The 21,393-nt window shown below is 38.3% G+C and overlaps 1 protein-coding gene across 3 annotated transcripts; it reads left to right on the top strand.

Moving 5' to 3' along the window:
- The first annotated feature begins 1,539 nt into the window (after positions 1–1,539).
- Positions 1,540–21,136, top strand: LOC140327304 (uncharacterized). Of its 3 annotated transcripts, none has more exons than XM_072406661.1 (5): positions 1,540–1,558; positions 12,448–12,544; positions 13,521–14,148; positions 16,285–16,396; positions 17,775–21,136. In XM_072406661.1, the coding sequence occupies exons 2-5, from the start codon at positions 12,537–12,539 to the stop codon at positions 18,110–18,112; spliced, it is 1,086 nt and encodes a 361-aa protein (XP_072262762.1). In that variant the 5' UTR covers positions 1,540–1,558; positions 12,448–12,536; the 3' UTR covers positions 18,113–21,136. The 3 variants fall into 3 exon arrangements, with proteins under 3 accessions (XP_072262762.1, XP_072262761.1, XP_072262760.1); XM_072406660.1 differs by lacking the exon at positions 1,540–1,558 and adding an exon at positions 11,702–11,758; XM_072406659.1 differs by lacking the exon at positions 1,540–1,558 and having other exon boundaries at positions 11,708–12,544.
- Positions 21,137–21,393: the final 257 nt, after the last annotated feature.

Here is a 21,393-nt window from a genome sequence, read left to right as displayed (position 1 = left end):
ATTCCTCCCACAGACCACCATACTAATGTACTATGAGCTGTGGATATAGTAGTTATAAGAGGGGTTCTCTGAGACCTGAAAGTTATTTCCAGGGGTTCCTAGTGTTAGGAAGTTGGAGGAAGGCTGCACTAGGTGCACTGCACCTCTTTACGTTGGCTTTTATTACTGTGTGTAATAGTAAACCATGCCCCATTCAAATTTTTAACCATTATTTTCCTTATCAACCTTTACTTTATTCTCCCTGGCTGACATCTCTGCACTGCATTTACTGTGCAAACACTCCAAGAGTGAGAATCTATAGATAATGGGATAACACCAGGTATCCAAACTCTATTGAGTGTTATTGAGCACATGGAAGTTTGGAGGATGAATTTGACCTGCTTTGCAGCATTTTAAAATTTGTATTATTTTAATATTATTATTTTTAATTTTTATTATTTGTTTGCATGTTTTATAAGGAAGGTTGATCTGCAGACAAAGCTGGTAAACGTAATTCATCTAAAATTCTATATTTGATAATCAATTCTAGCCTTTGCTTATGTATAGCTATTTAGACTATATGAATGAGCAGAAAATGCAAAAAATGCATAGTAATAACACAATACAAGTTCATGCATTTTTTCAGCATTTTCTCAATGTGCTGCAAAGTGTTTTTTTTTAAGTTGAATTTTCATTGTGCATATGTGTTTGGAAATGACATCCTAGGAAATCATGAGTGCCCATGGGTATAATGGATCAAAAATTAAAAAAGTTGTCATGCATTCTCTTTTGCAATTTCTTGGCAACAGAGTGTAGCAGCAGCAGCATGGCGCACTGAACTAAATGCAGCAGTCTCTTTAAAAAACGTATAGAAGGGAACTTTGGACTGATTTTTTTATTTAAAAATAAACAAAAAAAAGCATCTATCTTTGCAAACCACAAAGTGCATGCCCATCAAAGCACACATTATTAATATTATGATTAAACAGTATTTATATAGCTCCAACATATTACGCAGCGCTGTACATTAAATAGGGATTGCAAATGACAGACTAATACAGACAGTGACACAGGAGGAGGAGAGGACCCTGCCCCGAAGAGCTTACAATCTAGAAGGAGGTGGAAGTAGCACACAATTAGACAAGAACAAGCAATCAGCAACAAGTTCCAGTGCAAATGTTTTTCATTTTTTAAATATAAATGCATTTGAATAACGAAGGCAACATTTACAACTAAACGCCCCAAAGATTCTTCACCCAAATAAACTTTTTCCAAAAAACCTTTCTCGCAAGCTCTGCAGAGTTTTGAAAATCCTGCCAGTAAGCGATTTACATAACAACATTTCAGGGGGGTCGGTGTGCGCAGAGAGTATTTACGTTCAAACTGTTTTATCGATAGCAGTGCATGTTATCCTGGCCAGGGAACGGAAAGTGTGTAAGCAGCCTTTGTAGTATTTATAGACCTTTCAGGGCATGGGAGGTGTGTGTGAGGATAGCCCAGGCCCCAATTCAAGGGTAGCTATAAAGGATCAGTGGCACCGAGCTGAGCGCTGGGATCGCTTCCACCGGCCTCAGGGGTGGTGAGTACAGCTGCAACATAAACTGTTCCATTATAATATTCCAAAATACAAAAAGAAAAATGGTTGTGCAAACTGATTGGGTGATACTGGTTACTGCAATGCTGCAATGATGAACAACTGATTTGGAATAACTGCTGTGCATTGCTATGGAAGAGAACACAGCGGGGTGCTGCTTGCTCGTTGTCCCCTATCCCCTCCCTATAGAACAGAATTGCTCTGTGTGTACAGGGATACATGGCGAATTCTGGACAAGTGTTTTTTTTTATTACTAAATTAGGAAATTTACATTTTCATTTTATGTTATTTTTTGTCATTTTATTAGTTACGTTACATTTTATGTATGCAGCATTTACTTGCTTCCAGTCCTTTCCATTCATTCCATTCCTTTTGCAAATGTTGTTGGGTGGTGGAATGGTTAATTCAGCACTGTAACCAATTAGAAACACAATACAATAAATCACCCAGTACTGGAAGTTTAATATTCACCCATAGTAACCAGAAATGAATGACTTTAAGGGTTAATACACAGCAGATTCACAAAAATTATGTGCATGACTGAGCTATTAAATCCTTATTCTGATCCATAATCTATCGTTTGGACGTTCTAAAACACTATACACCCATATGTATAATATTCTGCCCTTTCTTTTTTACTTGGATAGAAATCGATTGAATTGAATATATAAAAGATAGTTTGTCCTTTCCATTGATTTTTACCAATATGTCTAATCTAATAGTAACTGGATGAGATTTATTGAGTGGTCAGCAGTTAAATTCACTTTATATCTGATTGTTTTTAATGGATCGGTTATCTGATGGAAAGGTAATAAGTGCCTGTTTGTACACAGCTTGCTAATACACAGTGTATGTTAAGTAATTGTTATTTTATTTATACTTTGTTGCATTTCAGTGCTCAAGCTGATCAGCTGCAGCCTCTTTGCTGCAATTCCCTGATTGCATAGCTTCAAGGCATTTCTCAGGACAAGTTTTCCCATGTTGACAACAATGGACCATGTCAGCAAAAAGCGTGTTGACATAGCCACTTGCAATCTCAATCAGAGCTCTATGAGATAGGGTGACAACATATTAGCTCAGCTGGGAGATATGGACTAATGTTGTCACCCTATAACAAGAATTACTAGAATAAAAAACCTTCATAGCAGGATCACCATGTGCAATTCAAATAAAAGTTGCACATTTAAAAGACTGAAAATAACTTTTGCATTTTAGCGATTGGGTGTACAGATTTTTTAACCCCCCACGCACACATACATACACCAACACCATCACACGCATATACACAAACAAACTATTAAATATAAATAGTATATTAATGCAACTAAATCTCTATAACAGCACGTATACAAACTCCCGGCCACCCATCAGATGGAGAGAGAATCGGGAAGCCATCAAAAGACAGCTGTACAAATGGCAGATTTTTAAATTAAAACAAACATTTATCTCGAGCAATGAAAATCTAGAATCTGTAATGTTAGAAGGTATTGAATTTAAACCCAGTCAGGCAATTAACATTTCAATAGCAGGTCAACCTATGTATTCACAGTACAGGTTTTCCTTTAAGACACAAACTCAGTATCTAAAATCTCATATATTCTTTAACATGTTATGTCATTCAAGTATTTTTAAATCTGTAGCTCTCTATTAAACAATCCTGCAATGAAGGTCCTTGTTCAGGCATTTTATGTTGCACGGTGACAACTATGTGCCAGCTCTTTGGGGCTGTCACCTTTGTTGAGACTAAGTTCCTGCACTGGCACACATTCACAAGCATGGTCTATCATAGTCACTATCATAAAGCTGGTCCGAAGAAATAACATGCATCGGACACTGTAGACAGTGCAAGTAGACAAGAAGTGGCTGGAAAAGTTCAGCAGCAAGAAATATGTTTTAATAAAACATAAACTGTATATTATGAATACAAATATGACAAATGTGTGCAATACATACTACTTTAGAAAATAAATGCCATTTATTTAGGGTTTTGGTCTACTTCACCTTTAAACAAAATTCCCTTTCCCTATCCTCTCCTTTCTACATTAGCCCAAGTTTGGACATGGTTTCCTGCCAAGATTTCTCCAACACAAAAGAGACACCTAAGGAGAACTTCTAGGTGATGTGTCATTAGAAGTGACACCACATCAGAGCAATACAGAAGGTGACTCCATTATTTCTTGACCTTTTAAATAAAGTCATAACCCCTTCTTGCCCAGGGGGTACCAGAGTCCTTCAATTACCTCCCACACAGTTATGCAATGGATGTCACCAGGCTACTCTTTCCAGGCATGTCCGGTCTGTTAGTCCTTGTTTATAGAGACGCGGAAAGTCCTGGTAGTTTGGATAAAGCAGCAGCACATTTACTTTTCTCATTTAAGTTTTCTTCTTTAAGGTCTGCCTGCTAAAGTAGCAAAGTCATGGAGATGAAAATTACCTCTTGGCAGGCGTTAGCTAATTACTTTCATAAAGCAATCAACATCTGTAGCCCTCCAGCATCCCAGCTCTGCCTGCCAAAAAATGATACATTTCCTGATTTAGAGAGAGCCCAGAAAGAGAATTATTTCCACATCTGCTTTACAAGGTTTATGTGTTGAAGGGAATCAGTCTTAAAGAGTACCTGTCCTCCATATAGGTTAATTAGTTTTAGAGATTAGTTTTAGAGAGTAAACCTGAAACAGTTTATAGGGTGATAAGGATTTGGTTACTTAGAGGTGAAATCATTCAATGACAGGTTACCGCATTGGCTGAGGTAAAAAAAAAAACAAAGGCAGACAGGACTGTGCATGTCATTTCGTTATGCTGTGCTTTTGAGTGAGAGAAATACGGCTTGATTCAGGTAATAGGGATATTGCCAAGTTTTTACTACTTTTATTGGGGACAAAACTTGTAGCTAATAGGGGCAAGTATCACTAGTGTATCCTTGACTCAAAGTAAACCTCTTAGGTTTGCATCCAGAATTCACCAAACTATGAGTAGCCACAGGAAGGAGGGCACTAGCAGCACCATCATACTAAGCACACCTCAATCAGAGGTAGCAGACCGAAAGAGGTCCCCTTATACACGTTTCACAAGATAATAGGAGGCAAATTCCTTCCAGCTAAGCTTTGCATCGTGTAGACTGTCTGCTACATTGAATTTCTCAGTCTCAGCAGAGAGATGATGACAGTAAGCATGATACATTACCAAAGAGCCAGGGTATCACTGCTTCCTCATTTTCTCTCTCTGAGGGCACAGGTTGTCAATCCCCTCTTCTATGTTTAGTCAGAATTCCTGTGTCTCAGGATATGGAGACAAGTAATTTGTATGAATCAAAAGAAACACAAGCTAAATAATTAGAGGAGCTGTGTGGTTATGCACAACTTTTATTTATTCCAAGAAATAGGTGTCGAGGAGGAAGGAATTTACAGTGGCACAATTGTTGTTTGCTGTCTTGGTCATGCAGATACTTTTGTTGGTGGCAGTAGTGGTGGTGTTGCTGAAGGTGGTAGTGATGATGCTGATAGTTGTAGCAGTGGTGGTGGCAGAAGCAGCGCTAGTATATTACAAAAATTAGGTCTGAAAAAGCAGCAGGTAGACAAGAAGCACTTGATGGTATTTTTTTGGCATACAGTATTCTGGATGAAGGTCATGCGATATTGATGATGTTGTTTTTGGATGTTCTTGACATTGGTACTGTGTGACAGTGATGAGGAGGACAGTGTGGAGGTAGGTTATATATTGCAACATCCATTTTAAAGAACAAATTTTTGGAAGGCAGGTTTTCTCAAGTTTGCAGGTCTCTGCCCATTAAAGCTGCAGATATCTCTGATTCTCACACAGTTCTGAGAGCTATTAGTTAATAGACTGTCCCCTTTATAGACATATTTTAAGTCCATTGCTAATGATGTATCCTTTTCTGTGTACAATATACCTAGCACATAAAGAAGCATTGTCAACTTATCATGAACAAACACCTTGCCCTTCTAATCCTCCATCCACTTCTGTCTTGTCTACCTTTGAGTCTCATATTGGAGACTTTTCAACTCGGCAGTTGGAATTGTCACACAAACTGAACAATGTCATCTCCCACAGGTGAAGAACGATTGGCAATTAATAAAATAACATTATCCTGGATTGATGACCTGTTTCATAAACCTGTTGCTAATACCAGTCAGTAATTTGGCCACCACCACAAACCACCAACAATACAAGCAGAGGTGAACCCATCAGAAAAATGGGTTCCAACAGATCCCATACTGTCCAATATGGGATTCACAAAATTCACAAAAAAAAACATTTCTAGTGATTTTCCACCCAATAGAACCATCGCAATACTGGCGAATTATATTAGCAACAATGGGGTGAAAACAATTTGTGAACAATCACAAGGTGAAATTGCAGCATTGAATTGCAGTTATACACAGGCAATGTTTTTCCATTGTGTCCTTTTTTGAGGACAATTACTGGTAAATGGATTAAAAATAGATTCTGACTGACCCCATGTTGTCTGAGATTCCTAACATTGGCTAACAAAACCATTCCCAGGTCATTATTAGTTCCAAATGTCACTGCTGTCTACTTTTTAGTTATCTATCATGGAGAATGTAACAGAAGGAGCCATAGCACAGAAAAGTGACCAGGGCACCCAAAACTACCAGCGTAACGGCGACTAATATAGGAAGCAGCTACAGAAGCAGATTGTAATGTTGTAGTATCCTTAGAGAAATTTGAATAACTTCTCTATATAGGCATGCATTGCCATGCAGGATGCTTTGGTAAATACAGCATACAATACATCTGTGTGCTGCACTCTACACACCATTCACATAATTGCTTATTAAAAGCATTTCACGGCAATGTGTGAGTATTAGGTATTATGCATCATATCAATATAATGGGAATGATCCCTTAAACTACTGAAACCAGAGGATAGGGAAGGACAGCCAGGCAACTTTTGACTTTAGAGTGACAAGTCAGCCATGGCATCTCCTGCACTCTTCCTAGAAAATGTCTCCTTTAGAACTGTTTTGGCGGCTCTGCATATGGATTTCTTGCAATCGATCTGTTGCTGAGTCATTATTTCCATCCCTGTAGCTGAGATATCATCTTGTAGCTGCCAGGTTAATGTAACCTTTATGAGCAAATCCATCTTGTGTAGCGAGGTAAAGTGACAGTATGCAGCTTAATTAGTCCCCTGGACAGGCTGTGGCTGTACAGGAGTTTGTTCATCGGGTCTCTAACAATAGAATCCTACTGGAAATAAGCCAGCTTCATCCCTCAGTACTCTGACACCCCCCAGGGACTGGACTGATTGTTCCATACCCCTCCAATATACTGAGAGTGTTGTTTATAGCTATAGTACAGGTAAATTAGTGGAGAGAATGCCCCCTACAGTGGTGGCAGGAATACCACTTTTACAGACACTTAAAACATCATTAGAGTCATGCAGTTACTTTTACCAAGCGGTGTTGGCCCCAGAACTAGAAGAGTGATCTGATGGGAGGTCAATTAGCCACAGCATGAGGAACTCCCATAAACATCTGAAGGAACCCTAAGACTCCAAGGATCTATGGTTGAAAATGTCCGCTATAGGTCCTGATTAATTAATGTTCTCTAAGACTGTAGAAGATAGACTATCAAGGGTGAACCTGGTTAATCCAGCTTTAATAAATCAGGCCCAGTATCAGATATTGTGACTATCCCATGTTATCCTCCAACCTACACAATATCTCTGTAATCTAATTTACTACTGTATATATTTATATTGAACACCTTATAGTTTGGTAAGTTGTGCAAACTTGTTTTTTTTCTGTTGCTTTAACTTTGTTCTCATTCAGCCAATGCATAAAGTAATATAGATGGGCGCACTTTGCTGGTAGGTAAAATAACGTGCATTATGGAAATGAAGTCACGGTGGTAGTTCTAAACATTTCCTCTAGAGACCAATCCAAGTGAAGTCAATTAGGAGCCCATCCAGAATCAGCACATAAAGAGCTTTTAAAGTCATCTGTAAGACACTAATTGCACCCAAACAGTTCTGTTCTGTGTTATTGCACTCAATGCATTACTAAGTAGTGACCCTCGAACGCCAATAACCAATTTAGGGTATGCTTGTTTGGAAGTTTTTAAAGCCTCCTCTATGATCTTGTCCATGAAAGTGAATATTAGAAACAAACACAAATACCTTTTTTTGTTTTTTTGAATTATTATAAAATTATATTGTAGGTTTTATTGGGTTAGACTGACCTTTCTCAACTTTTGTAACACAGGAAACCCCTGAAATAACTTTTAGGTATCAGGGGAATTCCTGTCAATATTTATGCTATACCCAGTTCAAAGCCCAAAGTCTACCTCCATCTTCTACTAAAGAAAATATGAATTCTTCTAAGTGTAGGAAATCTTTATTTGTACGAGGGGGTGCTGAGTAGTTCCTGGCTTTGCCCCCTTCCAGATAAAATAGAAAAATGAGTGTGGGGGCATATGACAGCCTAATATCTTAGTATGTAACTGTGCAAATATCAGGTCTTTGCGATTCTTAAAACTGTTTTTTCTTTTAGTGAGAAGCTGTGATGGCACAAGCAAGTTTCACGTTGTTGAAGTTTCTCCAGGAAAAGTCAGCAGAGGACATTCACACTGAGATGTCACAAACACTGGGGGAGAAGTGTCCTGACTTTCCCTGGAGAAACAAAAACTTCATCACGGCCCGTAACTCCAACAACATGAAACTTGCTTGTACCTCTGCCATCACAGCTTCTCACTAAAAGAAAAAACAGTTTTAAGAATAGCAAAGGCCTGATATTTGCACGGTTTCATACTAAGATATTAGGCTGTCATATGCCCCCACACTCATTTTTCTATTTCATATGGAAGGGGGCAAAGCCAGGAACTTCTCAGCACCCCCTCGTACAAAGCACAGGGGGAGCTGTATGTTCAGGACACCTGTAACAGAACCTGATACAGCCAGAGCTGTGGACCCATCCGTGTCTCCATCCTGGGCAATCAGAAAACACAAACCCTTAGGATCCAGTTTTTGAATGACAAAAATGTCAGGATAGGGCAAGAATATGATCAGTAGGAAAGAACAGCTCCAACTGTGCTGTATCTCACATGTGAACATGGAGATTTTCTGCACTTAAGGATCCACACATTGAAGGAGAATTCATTCATGGAAGAGGTAGATAGATCTCTTCTAGATCAAGTAAGTGGATTTGTGTCTGCAGTGCTCAACCCAGAAATTTTTTTAAGCCGGGTGGGAAGAAGATGTCGGTGGGTGGCAGGCCCTGTATTGTGACCAAACTCTTTAGTAACCACCCAAAAACAGCCGGGTGGGTGCTGAAAAGTGCCGGGTGGTGCACCCAGCTAAAAGGGCCTGGGGAGAACCCTGGTCTGGAAGTTTAAATTGGTCAGTCAAGGCAAGCTTTTAGAAAGAATCTATTGATGGAAGGATATAAGTGAAAAGAAATTCTGCAGATATGAAGTGAATGCACCTAGAGGAGTTTAATGTGCCTGCATCACCCTCCAAAACCTCCTCAGAGAAGAACGTTGGACCGTTCTCCCAAGCAAAGCTTTGCCACTTATATTGTAGACGCTTGTCCACCTATTTCTGATCTCTGCATATTCCTTTTCACTAGTAAGATTGTCCACCAGTGTGATGAGTGGGGGCACTACTGTAAAACAATGAAGAGTGTTTGCAGAAAAAGACCATTCAGTCTGCACCTTTTTAAATTTTTTTTAATATATCCAAAGAAAGATTTTTTTTATCCCAAACATGTTTACATTGTTATACTATTGATTTACTTGCTACCTCTGATGAACAAATTTTGCTATTCTGAGTTATATATTTGTTGTTTTTGATCCTTGTTTCATATTGAAGACACTGCTCTCTACAGCCTTATTCACACAATTCAAGTATACGTAAAGTGCACAATATTTGAGATTAAAAGAAAAAGTTTTGGCTTTACATATACTTTTTTAATTTTTTTTTTTTTTTTTTGAAGTTTATTCAATGGAAACACAGTACAAACCAAAGATGAAAGAGAATATCCAATAATCAGTAAGAGGTCACAGAGACATGATGTACAATAGCAGACATATTCAGACAATGCTGACTAACAAGATATACAGGACAAAGAAGAGAAAAATGTCCATATATATATAGAAAAACAAAAAGGAGACAACTATTCTGAGTAGTATAACAAGCAAACCAATTCTGTGGGTCCATCGTGTTTTTCAATGTTTTTACAAAAAAAAAAAAAGGAGAGTGTAAAGAGTCATTGAAAAAGAAAAGGAAAACAGAAAGAGCAACGGTAAGGGAATGGAAATGAAAAGAAAAAGGAAATGGTTTCAGGTACGGGGAAAGACAGGGGTTAAATGGGCTAATATGTATAAAAATTGCCTTACATAAAAAAATATAACATCTGCACCTTGATGGAATACACCCAGAAAGATTAAACAGCATCAGTCACAACTGGGGTATCCAAATATTCTGCAGTGGATGAGAACTCCATCTAGTACAACCAATAAAAGTTGGAGACGTCCTACTTTAAACAGAGATTTTAATCATGTACTCTTTATCTTTTCTTCCATCAAAAACAATACTTTTAAAGTTCCTCAAGTCTTTCTGGATGTTTTATCCGTCTCCTTTTTTGTTGTCTATCACTGTACTTATCAATATGTTTTTTGAACCAAGGTCCCGAAAACTGAACACAGCATTCTAAATGAGGTGCAAATAAAGTTCTATATGGGGATAATTGAGGAACTCCTTTCACCTGCTGTTGATACCACTCAAGGTATTTGCCATAATTCTATCTATATGAAGAAATCAGGACCTCCTGCTGGTGTTCCCGACAATTCTTACCTATATGCTGTGAATCAGGGCCTCCTTCTGATGGTCCTTTTGGTGATACAGCCCACAGTTTTATCTGTGTGAGGGAATCAGCTACTTCTTCTGCCTAATGGTGATCCCTTCAGTGATACATCCCACAATTTTATCTATATGAGGGAAAAAGGAGCCTTCTTCTTCCTGCTAGCGATCTGTTAAGTGATATACCCGACAATTCTATCTATATAATCGAACCAGAAACCTATTTATCCTTCTAATGATCCGGCCAGTGATATGCCCCACAATTCAAACTATAAAGGGAATCAGAACCTCATCCCTCCTGCTGGTCATGGTTTAGTGATATACCACACATTTCTGTCTATATAGGGGAGTCAGGAACTTAATTGTCCTTATTATAATTTCTCCAATGATACAACCAATATTTGTATCTATATAGGGCAATCATGACCTCCTTCCTCCTGCTGGTGACTTCTCTAGGGATCTACCCTACATTTCTATATCTATAGGGAAATTAGAACCTTCTTCCTCCTGCTTTTTCCTCACCTTTGAGTGACACCGGGCTCCCTGTGCATGTGAGGTCCAGATCCAGTAAATTTAGTGGTCCGCCAGTCCAAACAAGTTGGCGACCACTGCCCTAGAACTCTATTCACATTCCCCACTGCCTGGCTACACTTTTTTTCATTTTGCTATCATCTGAAATAGATTTTCCCAATTTTTTGATTCTGTAGTTCTAGCAAGCACTGTTAACCTAGTATCATACTCTATAAGATTGTTCTTTTTTCCCCTAATGCAAACATTTGCGTTTAACTGCTTTGAGCAAACTTCCAACAATGCCAAATGAGATTCCATGTTACAAACCCCTTCAGTAATACCAACCATATTTCACCACAACTTTGGATATCACCTAAAAATTGATTAAAGGCAACAAGACATTGGGATACACCACCAGTGGACGCGGTTCTGACTGAACCCTATACACTGTTTTGATATGCCAGAACTTTGTCCTTGATAATGGTTCCATTATAGTTTCTAATTCTTCTGTTATGGCTTTTGATATACTTTGAACATATTTCTCATGAAAGTAGATAACTTACCCTGGTCTGGGTCCCCCTCAAATTAATCATCTAATACATGTCGGTGAAAAATGTATCTGTAAAGAATAAAGTTAGCAATGTAGGTTCATTATTCCCTTCTTCTGCTAAGTGTCTAGGTCATATGGAATGCAAAGCAGGTGAAATCTTGCAAGAAAATACTTTTCTAACAAGGAACTATCATCCTGCAAGAGTTTGCCTGCTCTGCACCCAAAAGGTTCAATCCAGAACAAGGGTGAAGTCACACCCAGCAATGTAGAAGATGGAGGTAAGGTATGTATAGTCCCAAACTTTTCTTTTACAGGTATGTATTTCACCATATAGTAAACAAATTCAGAAAGTTCAGCAGACATGGACCTTCTTTTTAATGGAAGGTCCACAATAAAGCTAATTTGTCAGGACAGAACTGCCATTGTTGACTTACACAGGCATAGCTCCAGGCTTTCATCCTTAGTTTCCCTCTTTAGTAAATCACCGAGCCCAGCAAATTCAATCTTTGAGCACTTATCCTGGCTCTGAGAGTGATCATTACTTAAAGTGAAGACAGACACTGATGCTGTATAGTTTGCATAAAACATGTAAAGCTGGTGAAAAATGGACAGTTACTGCCTTTGATGACAGGTTGTTTAATTGTTCCCTGGAAAATGCAAGGCACACAATACCACAAGCCTAATAATACACAAACATAAGCTGGACGTCTGTAGGGTAGAGGGACTAATTATAGCACAGCTGTCCTTTTTGTGTAAGGTGAACCAGCTCATGACACAAATCATCATTCCATACAGATATTTAGTAACATTTTATAGCAACAATCAATGTAATAGGATCTGATATATTCCACTGTGTTCCAGCTACAAAAGGACACCGTATAAAAATAATTTACTTGTATGTGAAAAAAATTCATTAAAACTGCATTCACTGTATGAACCTATTTCTCTAATAGATATTTTCTTCACATTTAGATGACCATTAAAAGTTACCGGGAGAGGGGTTGGGACAATACCACAGGGGGTGTTTACATCCATTAAGTTTTATTCATCTGGATTAAAATATGTTCAGGTAAAGTGAAAAATTCACAGCCAAAATTTGAAGTATGAACTGTCCTTCCTGCAAAACAAAAAATATCTAATTTTGCTAACCCAATTTGTGATCCAGATTTCCCTGGTAACAGTACAAGGATTTGCTCACTTGTCATTTTCTTGGTCTTGTTTAAAGAAATTCAACTTGGTCAAGGACTGCCTAGCACATGGTTGGGTAGTGGATCTTTAGTTTGGTCAAGGATTGCCTAGAATGTGGCTGGGTATGGAAAATTCAGCCTGGTCAAAGACTGCCAAAATGTGATTGAGTAGTGGAAATTCAACTTGGTCAATGGCTGCCTAGCATGCGATTGGGTAATTAAAATTTAGCTTGGTCAAGGGCTGCCTCGTATGTAGTTGGGTAGTGGAAATTGAGCTTGCTTAAGGTCTGCCTGGCATATGGTTGGATAGTGAAAATATAGGTTGGTTAAGAACTGGCCAGCCTGTGATTTGCTAGTAAAGCAGTAGTAACTCATTAGTGTTCTCCTATGTTCTCCTACTACGAGCTAGCTCCCTGTGTGCAGGGCAGCATAGTAAACCCCCATTGGTCTATAGTGCTTTTACCGCTTCTGTTCTCCGGGGGCAAATATACCATTAGCCTTCTGGGACATTGAAATTCATTTTTTATCAAATGTGGGTTTGGGGACACTTGTCATAAAGACTTGGACACTGATCACTTTGATTTAGCCCCCATTCAATGGCCAAAGAATAATTCCTTGGTTTTGCATAGGAGCCCCTTGGTAACTCTTCTCTGCCATTGCCTAGGGCCTCTGGTGGCCGGCTTTTAGATTTTAGATCTGTATGAAGTTCTGAATGCTGGTGACAATTTAGCAATTTCCATGATGTCCTGTACTAGTAACAGTTCTTGCCCTTTCACAATCTCTCCAAGGACAAAACAAGGAATTGGATTAGCACACACTTTATCTTTAATGAATACATATCTATTTCTTTTTTACCAGGTTTCACATCAATACTGTAAAAATGGGTCGGGTCAACTGCATTGGGACCGAAAACAACCAACCAAAACCTCTCCCTGTGAAGATCATTTTACCTAACCATGACAATAACAACAACAGTTACAAAAAATGCCAAAAGGTGTCCACTATGCCCAAGCAAGACACAGAGAGAATCATTAAAACCAAGGCTGAAACTCATTTTTCCTCCAAGGTTCAAACTCTGGACATTCAGAATGGGAATCCACTTTTTCACTGTGAACAAACCAACATTCACATTTCTACAAGAGCATCCCACAATGTGGTGACTGAGAAATTGTCTGGGGTTCAGATGGTTTCAAACACCAAAGGCAAAACCGGGTCATCGTCCACAAGCCGGAAGGAGGTTTTCCATTTCTGGTCAACCAAGGTTAATGGTCAAGAAGATGGAGAAGTATCACCAGTTAAGCCAAGACTGAATCAAGATAATAACAATACTGTGGGAAAACACTCCCGTTGTATCCTGCCTTCAGAGGAAGAAGGAAGATGTGATGCTGAAACAAAATCTGCTGTGATGAAACCTCAGAAGAGGAAGAAGAGGGATGAGATTTTCTCTGCCAGTGCTTCCAGACATATTGATGAACATGTTCTTGCCGTGAGTAAACTTTTTATCCAAATGCGTTTTGGCCAATACAGTCTAATAATGCCAGTGTACATTTCCATGTATTTTAAGGGTCTACAGAATGTAGAACTTTATTTAACTCTAAAGCCTTAAACAGTCTATAAATAATATTCAAAATACATAAAACCTAAGGTGGTGCATGTACTTAGATCCGAATCCTTAATCTACATTGGTGGACTTTTCACTTCCAGGCTTCTTTTCAGTGATTTTCTTACCTTCTGTCCTAAGGTGACAACACTTAATTACAGTATTGTATCTCGGTGATAATGATTATTCTCAAAACTAAAAGAAAATGATGACATTTTTATTGTAAGCCAACAGTTTTTTCTTCAGGGTCCATTGCAGACAACTTTAAACCCCTCTTTTTATGGTCAAGCAAAGCTTCCATAATGTCTTAACACTTTGCAATTGTAAAACAAAATAGACTTGAATATTTGATCACTCAAATATATTGCCATATTTGTGTCTAGCTTTAAAGTTTAGCTCCGGTTTAATCAAACATTATTCCCAAGAACAGTTACCTTATATACTCGAGTATAAGTCATCCTGAGTATAAGCGGAGGTACCTATTTAAACCTAGAAAAAAAAGGAAAAATTGATTGACTTGAGCCGAGGGTGGGAATTGCTGAAGCTGAAGCTACTTCAATATTCAAAATAAATACTAATAAAATTGCATAACACAGCCATTACAGCCATAATATGGTAAAAAAAAATACCATAGTGCGAATTTAGTGGTTAGGTAGGTATACTACTTACTGTACCTAACCAATAAATTCTCTTTAACCTCCCTGGTGGTATGATTCTGTCTGGAAAAAGTGGCTGAAAACGCATCAAAGCTGTACTACATTCAACCACTATAGCCCCCCTAGCGTTCTAATTCTGTCCGTTTTTCCACACAAAAAGCTTTACATTTTTTTTAAATGAAAATTTATTTGTAGGCCTATAATTCTTAGGCATAACTCACTGAAATATGTCCAATATTTAATACATTTAATGAATTTAATAATAAACTTTAAAAAAAAAAACATAAAAATCTGTTGAAAAAAAATAAAAAACATGTAATTTTAATCTATACAGTAGCATGTATATTATATATATAATATAATAATATATATATATTATATAAACAATTTCTTTGTATTCGACTCAATACAGCTATTTTGTATTGAATCCATTACAAAATTATTGGAATTTCCCGCCGATCCTCCCGCCCGCACCGATGCATGCACTGACATCCCCGGACATCGTCTCTGAATTTGTTGGCCTGAAGACAGACGAAAGAAGATGTTTCTGGAAGATCTGCAGGGACCAGCAGGATGCCGGGAGATAACAACGGAACAAGGTAAGTGTTTTTTTTTATGTTTTGTGTATTTTTGATATTGATGCTAGAGTTACGCCGGTGTGTAGCCGCTGTAACTTCGGCATACCCCCGCCGGCTTTTGCTGCCAGCGTATTTCCGCCACAGCTCGATGACATTGTCATCAGGGGATGGAAACCCCCTGCACCCGGCTGCCGGATCGGGTGCTTTTCTGCACCTGACTGGCATGTAAGCCAAGGGTGACTTTTTCAGCATATTTTGGGTGCTGAAAAAGTCAGCTTGTATTCCAGTATATATGGAATGGTCCACATGTAAAATGTATCAAATGTAAAATAAGATAAACAATATTAAAAAAATAAATATAAGTGTGTTGTAAAATTCAATTTATTACCTCAAATTGAATATTGAAAATTCAATGTAATAAATCTGAACTTTTATCAAAAGTTATACCTATTGAAAACAATAGGCCTAATTTATCAAAGCTCTCCAAGACTGGAGAACACAGACTATCATTCAGACATAGGCCTTGATTTATTAAAGCTCTCCAAGGCTGGAGAGGATACACTTTCATCAGTGAATCTGGGTGATCCAGCAAGCCCGAAATGGATCCGGTCTAGAATTGAAAACATTTGCTATTAAATAGCCAATGACTTCCTGGATTTGCTGGATCGCCCAGCTTCACTAATGATAGTGTATCCTCTCCAGCCTTGGAGAGCTTTAATAAATCAGGTTCAATGCAGTCTGAACATTATCAAAAGGATTATCTCCCAATACTTTGTCTTGTTTTGCAGACCAAGTTGGAAAATCTTTCTGTACGGGATATTGTTCATAAAATTACAGTGAAGTGCAGAAACAACATTGAGAAATTAAGAGCAATATGGATCTGGCTTTGCCACAACATCAGTAAGTGTACATTACCTGTATTACACTATTAGGAGAGGCAGAATGGTGAAAGATGTGTTCATACTTTCTACACTGTGTTTCATTTTACTTACTAGAATTGTATGTAAGCCCTGGTTTCATCCAACATCTGATTTGGCAAACTTCAAAGAACATTTACAGAATCCTACATGATCCAAACCCTGATACATCCATCCATCCCTAATAATCAATAGGCCTTGATTTATTAAAGCCCCCCAAAACTGGAGAGAATAGACTATCAAGAAAACATTGGTATTCCAGAAAAAAATGGATTGGATCTGGTCTTGGTTTGAAAATATTTGTCAAATAATAGCAAATGAAAGAAATCCATTCCAGGTTTGTGGGATCACTTAGATTCTCCCATGATAGCCTATCTTCTCCAGACTTAAAAAGCTTTAATAAATCAGTCCCTTAAGGTGTTCCACAAATGTTGACCAGAAGTGGAACAGTTAGTAAAGAAACTATTTTCAAAGTCAGCCATGTCCCTTGTCTTCTAGCACCACAAGGCCCCCATCGGCCCTTTAATCTAATGGTCAAATACACAACCTGCCCACATTTGTGGCGTGGATCTTAATAATATGAGGTTTTCATTAAAAAATAATAAAATATTTTCAAGGACCTATAGATGTCAAATTTTCAGATGTGATGACAGCTTTAAAGGTGTTGAGGTGTGGGGGGGGTTCGTGGATGAAGTAAGAGTTGGAGACGTTTTTCGCAACGTTTTTTTTACATAAGGGAACTGTTCAAATAAATTTCTGGTCATCAGGGACCCACTGCTATAATTACTACAGTATATCCACAGCCCACGGTACATTAGTGTGGTGGGCAATGGGAAGAATTCCTCTTACATTGCTGGCCAAATGGAGGAATGACATCTTTATAGATAGCCAAAAAGATCATTGGGGTCACTTAAACTAACCTGAGAGTCACAAACTGCTCATTACGCAAGGAACCCCTAGCCACCTCTAGAGGAACCCTGGGTGAGAAAAACTGGTTTATATTATAGATTTGGTCCAGATGTCAAGGGCATTTTTTTATTTGCACCTATTTATAATGTTGAAAGGCTCACTTTAAGAAATGTTACTTGGGTACCAAAAGGAGAATGTCTCCTTATATTCATGAGCATCTTTGCATATTTTCTGGGTACACATAAAGTCCGGTCTTTATAAGGAAAGGTAAAAATCTTACTAACGCATTTCATGAAATAACCTTATGCTTCATGAGGGCCCCTTCTACTTAGAGAACATAGCTACTGTAGTGATAACGAGAGTCTCCAGAGACCATTAAGGCTCTGACAAAAAGGTTAAATGCTTTCAGTATTTACATATCAATCAGTTCCCTGACAACTGTCTCTTAACAGGTTACGATATTGAAGGATACCTTGGACGTTCTCCAAAGCTTTACAGAGTAGAAGACGTCCTGGAGTCAAGAACAGGCGTGTGTTCTGGTTACGCAGCACTGTGCAAAGCCATGTGCAGGTTGGCGAGTGATCTTTATCATCTGATTTTATGGTTTTATGGAGTAAAAATGGTGGACGAATCGATAGCCTCTAGTGGGCTTATTATTGGGAGTCCATCGCTGATCCTGATTCTCAAACTCTTCTTCAGTTCATTTTTGATTTGTGGTTGGTTAGAAGAGGCTTTTTTGCTGATAAGTGATTTTTACCAAGTAAGGCATTGTAGGTGGTATTATAAATGAAGACAGCAATGGAGGTTCTCTCCGGAAAATGATATAGCATGTAATGATTAATCACATTCACCGGGACTTGTTCTGTGAATCTGAAGACATCCTACCTATCGAATGCCGATGCCTGTCTCTCAAAACTGATGAAGTTATTGGATAAAAAGAAAACATATTCAAGAATAAAGCAGAGGTCCATGCGAATTACTGCCAGTTATATATACGGTTTCCGTATATTGGCAACAGGAAAAGAAAACGGAAGCGTTTACAACGGCAAATATATTGTACAGTCTTTTTTTATTGTTGATAGACTAACATCAGTAAACTAAACACAGGCATAGTAGGTCATGTCCAATTACACAGGCAAGTCTTTTTTACATTAAGGTGAAACAAGTCCATAATAGGATACAGAGCCCTATGTATTCCTAGGTCAGAAAGCACCCAACGCGTTTCACAGACATCATATTATGCTTCTTCAGGGGAGTTTCGACTCACAAGGATAGAGGTGTGGTAGTACTGACTTTCATAAAGCAGGTAACACAAGGCCAGTGTAGACTCGGCCTGATTTACAACCATCAGCTTGGGGTGGAGGAAAGGGGGAAAAAGAGGTTGTAGTTCCAGAGTGGAGCTGTTGATGAGTTACCTTTCATGAATGGAATGAAATAGTGGCTCAGTTAGTGCAGTTCAGTACAGATGCTTATATAGTTTAGTTAGCAGGTGGCTAGGATGTTAATGCTGTAAAAATTAATATTACCAGCGTTAAAAAGGCTTACTTGGCACCAATACAGTTATCAAGCAAGTATAAGATGCATGTAAGGGAACATGCGTATCCTTACATTGAAATATTATGTGTGTAGAGGTATGCGCAGCTTTGTTTTTCTCCTCTATTCCTATAAAAATTCTAATCAGTTGTGAGTAAATCTTACCCCATATATACTCCAAGGCACCTTCCCCTCTCTTCCTGGATATTCAATGATAAAGGATCAATGATACAATGCCCACAGAACTCCACTCATTAACTGGTATGAAATCCAAGACTACTCAAGATAACTCACCATGGATGACCATTGGCCAAACACCCGTTCCAATCCAGATCAAAGGTTAGATCAGGACATTCACTCGACTCATCACTGCTACAAACAATGGAGAAATTCTAGAAATAACTCAACCGAGAATACAATTTGGTAGGAATCAGCCCACACTAAAAATCAAGGAATAATCTTATTTATAGAATGTGTTCTTTAATGATGCCTGCATGACATCTGATACATAGTTCACTCTGTCGGGGCCTTGTTTTCTAGAATCACAGCACATAGCATATATTGAAAAGTCATGATGTTATTGTATGTTATGGATAGATTTGGCCCCGTACCGAGTCTGGGAAATTAACCGAATGGCATTGGCGCAGAGGGTGGGCTCACAGAGACTGTGTGGGTTTTATATGTAATTAGAGAACATTGTTAAAGCATCACTGAATTCAAATAGGAAAAAAGTAATAAAATGCTAAAAGGCTACTAAGAATACTCATAACTTTTTGTGTCACATGTGTATAGAATAAAATGACATTTATGTACAACCCGCTGTCTTCTGGCTGCAAGAGGAAGCAAATTAAATTAAATCAAAATTATATTAGGCCGATTAGATCAGTGTTATTGGAAATGATCATTAGCATGGTTCCTTTTTTTTGGAAAATGGCAGGAAAATTGGAAGGTCCTGAGTCCTCCTCCATTGAAAACAGCAACGGTCATTCAATGATCTGGAAGAATCTGTTGGTGACTGGCTGTACCGATGCTGGGTTTTCAACTTAGACCATCACAAATGTGTTGGCTACAATTTTTTAGCATCTGTATACAGCTTTAGGTCAAACTTTTGATGGATTATTGGACTGGCAGTGTATAGAAAAAAATTCACCATTATGTTGACTCAATAATGAAAAAAATGGTCCCAAAATTATGGTCCTAACAAGGAATTGTTGTTTTAGCTTTTTCTTTGTCTAGGGTTTTGGACGTGGCATTGAGACACTTACCACCAACACCCAGGTTACTCTTTCCAACAGCAACATACAGGGACCAGTATTTCCAAAGAAGAAAAGGAAATGGTTTTGAGTAGTCTGTTCTCTTTAAACCTAAATAACAGAACATACAAGCCAGCAGGAAAGGTGCTTTCTAGAAGACATCTTTGTCTAATATTCAGTGGCTAGGTGGCTTACTGTTGTACACTGTAAGGTTGTATGGACAGATGTTAACTGCTGTTAGAGTCCCAGAAACCAATTTTGGACCAGGTGTTGAAGAAGGAGTTCCTTATTGGGAACACCTTTTGTAGCTGAGAGAGTCCTCCATCAGACCATACTTCAACTTTTCGGCAACCGTGAGTGGTCCTTCAATTTGTATTGGAGGAGCTTTAATAACAATCCCTATAGGGGAAATACATATGTCCTTGACTGGTCCTAATAAAGCTAAACACTACGCAATGTAAAAGATACAAAAGAGCAGAGCTCTGTGATCAGTACACCATTAAAGGAACTTTTTTTTTAAATAGTAGGGTAGGATTAGGGAAGTTTTGTGGAAATTCCCTTTAATTTCCCAGTGTGGCATTTTTCTCTGGAAATGCGTCCAGTGCAAATGTACTTTAGGTTGCTAAAAATTCCATTATTCAATTGAGTGTTCTCAGCCTATTCTCTGCTACTACGTTACTGAGGCCGTCTCTGAAAATAAACTGTTCTGTCACACCATGTAAAATTATTGCATCCTCCAAGAAAGGTATTTAAGTGTTTTAGTATTCTGTGTCTTTAATATGCATATGTTTATAATATTTTTGTTTTCCATGGGTCCATTTTACCTGTGAGGGCGCCCAGCTTCCATTACCTTTTTGTGGCAATAGTTTGCCTATTAACCATCAAGAATTATACAAAAATATTCACATAGATGAAAGAATTTGTGGGACCCTTAGCCAACTGAACCCAAGCAGATTTCCCCAGCAGTAATGTACAAAGACAGAAACAAAATGTTGACAAAGGTTCTATCATCCCCTACTTTGCTTTAATTTTACATTTTTCTCTAAAAAGGGGGGGCTGTCTTATTTGATGGCCCTGCCTTATCATCGGGGAAACACGGTATGTCCTTGACTGGTCCTAATAAAGCTAAACACTACGCAATGTAAAAGACACAAATGAGCAGAGCTCTGTGATCAGTACACCATTAAGAGAACTTTTTTTTTTAAATAGTAGGGAAGGATTAGGGAATTTTTGAGGAATTCACAGTGTGGTATTTTTCTCTGGAAATGCGTCCAGTGCAAATTTA

Source organism: Pyxicephalus adspersus, chromosome 3, assembly GCF_032062135.1.
Source record: "Pyxicephalus adspersus chromosome 3, UCB_Pads_2.0, whole genome shotgun sequence".
In the NCBI taxonomy this organism is placed as follows: Eukaryota; Metazoa; Chordata; class Amphibia; order Anura; family Pyxicephalidae; genus Pyxicephalus; species Pyxicephalus adspersus.
The sequence above is the reverse complement of the archived record's forward strand: the minus strand, read 5'-3'. Positions and strand labels throughout refer to the sequence as shown.

What these genes read in the sequence shown, in the direction of transcription:
- LOC140327304 (XM_072406661.1), top strand. An exon ending in TTGATGAACATGTTCTTGCC is followed by an intron (nt 14,149 to 16,284) that starts GTGAGTAAACTT and finishes CTTGTTTTGCAG; the next exon opens with ACCAAGTTGGAAAATCTTTC. An exon ending in CTGGCTTTGCCACAACATCA is followed by an intron (nt 16,397 to 17,774) that starts GTAAGTGTACAT and finishes GTCTCTTAACAG; the next exon opens with GTTACGATATTGAAGGATAC.